General features: G+C 41.1%; 1 protein-coding gene across 2 annotated transcripts in view; it reads right to left on the reverse strand.

The window, feature by feature from the left end:
• The window catches only part of map3k2 (mitogen-activated protein kinase kinase kinase 2), a 27,863-nt gene extending 23,256 nt beyond the window's left edge, over nucleotides 1-4,607 (reverse strand). The window contains exons 1-2 of one of the 2 annotated variants that reach the window (XM_062527632.1): nucleotides 4,105-4,607; nucleotides 2,238-2,310 (exon numbers count right to left, since the gene is read on the reverse strand). In XM_062527632.1, the coding sequence (XP_062383616.1) occupies nucleotides 2,238-2,292 (55 nt within the window). In that variant the 5' untranslated portion in view covers nucleotides 2,293-2,310; nucleotides 4,105-4,607. Of the gene's footprint in view, nucleotides 1-2,237; nucleotides 2,311-2,449; nucleotides 3,457-4,104 lie in introns of those variants that run through there. The other variant, XM_062527631.1, reaches the window with a different exon arrangement.

Genomic DNA, 4,607 nt, shown 5'->3' on the forward strand with positions numbered 1-4,607 from the left:
GGTTCTTAGAAGACTGAGGTGCATTCGAATTCGCAAACATAGGTGAACGTTTAAGAACGTCTGCAAACAGTTTTCTGTTAGCCTTGAGTTTTCGGTGGGTGAACGTTTGCGAAAAATTGCAAACAACAGTCTGAGGAGGTAGTTCTCTGTTAACATACAGTGGACGTGAGTTTGAGGAAGGTAACCATGCAATTACCGCTAGAATGGAATGTTAGCACCAAATCATTCAAATTCAACTGTTCAAAGAAAACATGTTCACCACGAACGTTCACGCCACTGTTTGCCAAATTTGAATGCACCTCTGGTCCAATGACATTGGCAATGTCTTCAGATATACACACTACTATCACATCTGGTGTAGCCAGTTCCACCGATTAGAACGGAAGCTAATTGCTACAGCAGACGCTCGGTAAACGAAACGCTTCAGCTGCGTGCCCCTATGTAGCCTCTCTCTAACACACACACACACACACACACACACACACACACACAGGTTAATGAGGAGGCCATTAGGCTATGATGAGAGTGACTGGCTCATTGGGTTTATTTGACATCTAGGTCTATTAAACATCCTTCATGTGTGGATGAAAAGCAAAATGCCCTCATCATGTAAGCAATTAATGATGACGAGGGGAGGGAGCCCGGGGCTGAAACTATTATGTGACAAAAACTAAAGTGAAACAATAAGGAGCTACTTCATCATTTAATGACAAAACACATGGGTAAAGTCAGACTTCTCCCTGGTTGGGTTCCTACTGCTTTTTAAATAAATTAATGTAATAAACGCTAGCTTGCTTAATCTCACTTTTGAATGTTACATTTCAAAAGTCATGTGCACGGTCCCGCCCAGAACTTTTTCATTGTGTGAAGCTGAACAAACACCTCAGCACTTGTATACTTCTATACTTCTATACTTCTAATAAATGTATTTAGTAGCACATGGACTACTACTACTACTACTACTAACTCAGTAGCACAAATGCGTCCGTAGCACTTGCCACTTTTAAGACCCTGTCCAACCTCAATCATAGACCTATATATGACCCTTTCAACGAATGTGCTCACCATTTGCCTGATGAAGACCCAGTAGGGTCGAAACGTTGCTTTTTCGCATTAAACGGGAGCAATTATCAGTGTTGCGGATATTATATTCCTTTCCCAACCTCAAAACAAGCAGCTTTCAGAGTTCAGACACATCCTCGGAGTCGGCAGCATATGCGAAGTTTTGTCAAACAGAGGTACGACCCTTTGGCGATTCAGATATGATGCTGACGTGCCGACATTATGCGGTCATACGTGTGAACGACACTAACGCACAAGAACAGAATCTCCGCATGCTCTTTGCTTCGTTCAGACACAAGTTCATTTACATACAATAATGTCCATCAGAAATACTACGAGGGGAATAGTGTAAGACCCGGCTAAGTTCGGAAGTTCCAAACGGCCAGTTATGATGTTCTGATATACAGCCCAACTGCTTGACATCTGCAGAACATGCAGACTTACACGCAGGTCTGAAGCAGTATCAGTAATTACTGCAAAGCAAGACGCTAACAGTGCACAAAGGAAAAACACCAAAGCACTAGGCCATATCTTGTTTGCGTTCACATTTAATCATTTAGCAGACGCTTTTATCAAAAGTGACTAACAAAAAAAGGGAACAATCAGGGTGCAGTGTGACAGGGACATGTCAGTGCAGAAATAAGTACTTGCATAGAATCAAGTGTTACCAGATGTAGAGAGCTCTAGAATCAAGGGTTACCAGTTCTAGAGAGTTCTAGAACCAAGGGCTACCAGTTCTAGAAGAGATCTACACAGTTCTAGAAGAGATCTACACAGTTCTAGAATAGATCTTGAGTGCATAAACTGAAATATTGCGCCATTGCTCTCTTTTGAGTCACATAACATTCGCTCTGATCTAGTTGCTGGAACCGTAGATCTCGAAGCCCAAGCAGAGGCCATGTTATCATCTTCACTTGTCCCTTAAGACCTTTGCTAGGTCTGAGTGATCAGCATGTTGGTATAAAGGCATGCTTCCATGCCCCTTTCCAGTTTCAAATCAATCACACCCAGATGGGTGCTGCTACACATTTTGCTGGTTGCTGATGTGAGGTTTCCCCCTTCATTGTAAAGTGCATGGGTTATCTGGATAAAGCACTGTGTAAATGTAATGTGCTGATGTTCATATAACATAACATAACTATACAGTATAGTCAGAAATAAAGCTGTATACATACCCATAATATCAATATTTTGTTGCACCCAGGAGTCCAGGAAAGAGGATTCGCCCATAAAATGGGTTCCTTTCTCCTGTCAAACCAAAGGAAGACTGAGATGTCAAAAAATGAACTATTTCATTTGTAGTATTTCGTATGCCACAAACAGCGCTTTCGCCTAGAAAAAGAAACAAGTAGAGTAGCTTTAATTTGACATTTCTTAACAGACTGACCACTTCGTGTATGTCCCTTCCACTTGTAGCAGTCATCGGCACATGCATGTGTAATCAAATCATTTCATGTAGTGGTATGTGAGCCATCAGAACGGTCAATTTGTTCAATTAAAATCCTTGTCGGAGTCAGGGGTGACTTTAGAATAGACTTGCCTACAGATTGATACCTCACAAAGAAGCCTTCCCTTACCATGAATCGTGTGCAACCCCAAGCCACATTTTGACCATGACTTCGTGCACTGCATTCTGGAAAACGTTTGATTTCCTACCGTAATTACTTCTATCACAAACTCAACTGTTGACATTTAGACTTACACTTGACAGCTGACATTTAGTAGTTACAGTATTTTGAAAGACCGCAGTACAGGTTACACAAAATCGTTTCACTAAGCAGTATTGATCTGCAAATGACAACTAGTTGGTTGGTATTATACACGCAATAAGAAATGTCATAATTATAATTGATCGGAGGGCCGCACAAATACCACGGAAGGATATCAAAACACAACACGATTCTTGTAACTTGTCTCTTCAAAGCGGCAGTCTCATTTCACGTTAACTATGTAGTTAACTGTAATAATTCAACTTGTAAAAGTTGTTTTGAGGATGTAGAAAACATCGTAATCGGCAACAAATATGGATGTATAATAATTAATTAAAACACATAATTCATGTGACCATCTTCAGCAACTTGCAAGCTAACTAGTTAATGCTAGCGGGTTCGTTCAGATGCTAGGTAGCTAACTGTCAGCGCAAGAGCGCAGTTAACTTTAGCCCATATGGAAAACTAGTTGTAATGTAATGGCTTTGACAATCACTGTATGGCATGCAATTTCATTGCAATTCACATATCAATTTAGTCGTAACACGTAGTTGTTTACACAGACCATTAGGACACAAGCACAACATCTAGTAGTTTGCGAGCAAGCGAGAGAAGCTACGGAGCCATAACGTAGAAGCACGATAACGATACCTGTGCAACCAGCTAACTGAATTGAACGCTAAAATGCCCGTTAGCTCGCCTAAATTGATAAATTGGCCAGAAATCAACAACAGTCGGTGCGTCAAAAATAAAAAGAGTTCTAATATACTCCTTATAACGGAGTTTAATTAGCATACCACATTTCGAAAACAACGAAGCTAATTTTCAGTGGCTGCCAAATGTCTATGCCGCCGTCTCATATTAGCTTGCTAGCGATAACAGAGGCAATGCTGGCTAGGCAACACGGCTAGCTATCCTATCAAACCCAATTAAAACTCATCCATCCGGTTTTATTCAAGGTGCCAACTAGATTATAGGTAGGTAGAGATACACTAAAAGACTCCCGAGGTAGTAAATATGTACAGAATCTTACGTTTCCTGAATTGATTTTGGCACCAGGTAACTATTCACGTAGCTATCAATATAGTTACCATTAGCCTAATTAAGTTGACATTTGGCTAAACACGAATGGCTAACTTAGCTAGCTAGCAAGTTATCATGACGGAAGAATCCAGGCTTCGAGCTTATTTTGCTAGCTAACGTTAGCATAGATGACTAAATGCGTGGCTAACAAAGTGACTATAAAACACACATTCCCGCACTGAAATACATAATTGCATCTCTCCACTAAAGAAACAAACTGTGAAAAGTTAGAGTAGTGAAATTGTGTCACCTGGGTGGGTTGAATCACTTTACTTCCTCATTCACAAGGCAAGGCCGCGAGGGCCCAGTGCCGTGTGACAGGCGCCGTCAGCGAGGATGCAGAAGTTGAAGAGTCCGCTTAGAACTTTACTCTAGTCCAAGGCCCGAGTGCATAATTCGACACTTTCAGCACGCCACAGGCCAGACAGCAAAGTATTTTCCTCCGAGATGTAGATGAGGTTGATTATGGAAAGAGAGTCTCCAGGACAGAATAAAAAGTATAAAATATGGCGATTGCAAAAACTTAATCCACTCCAGTAGTCTGCTTTGTTTACATGCAAACGGCCCTTCCAACACTGCTCGACTACGTACCCACCCCCCGGAACGAGGCAAACATTGTTGGAAGAGTCCACAACTGCTGCACTTTTTTTTTTTTTTTGAAAATTGGAGCGTTCGCCTCTGTCAGGTCAAGAGAGGCACGAAAATTACAACCTCAATGTTCAAAAGAATAATAAAAAAAACATTAATTTATTG

This window comes from Sardina pilchardus, chromosome 23 (genome assembly GCF_963854185.1).
Source record: "Sardina pilchardus chromosome 23, fSarPil1.1, whole genome shotgun sequence".
Lineage (NCBI taxonomy): Eukaryota > Metazoa > Chordata > Actinopteri > Clupeiformes > Clupeidae > Sardina > Sardina pilchardus.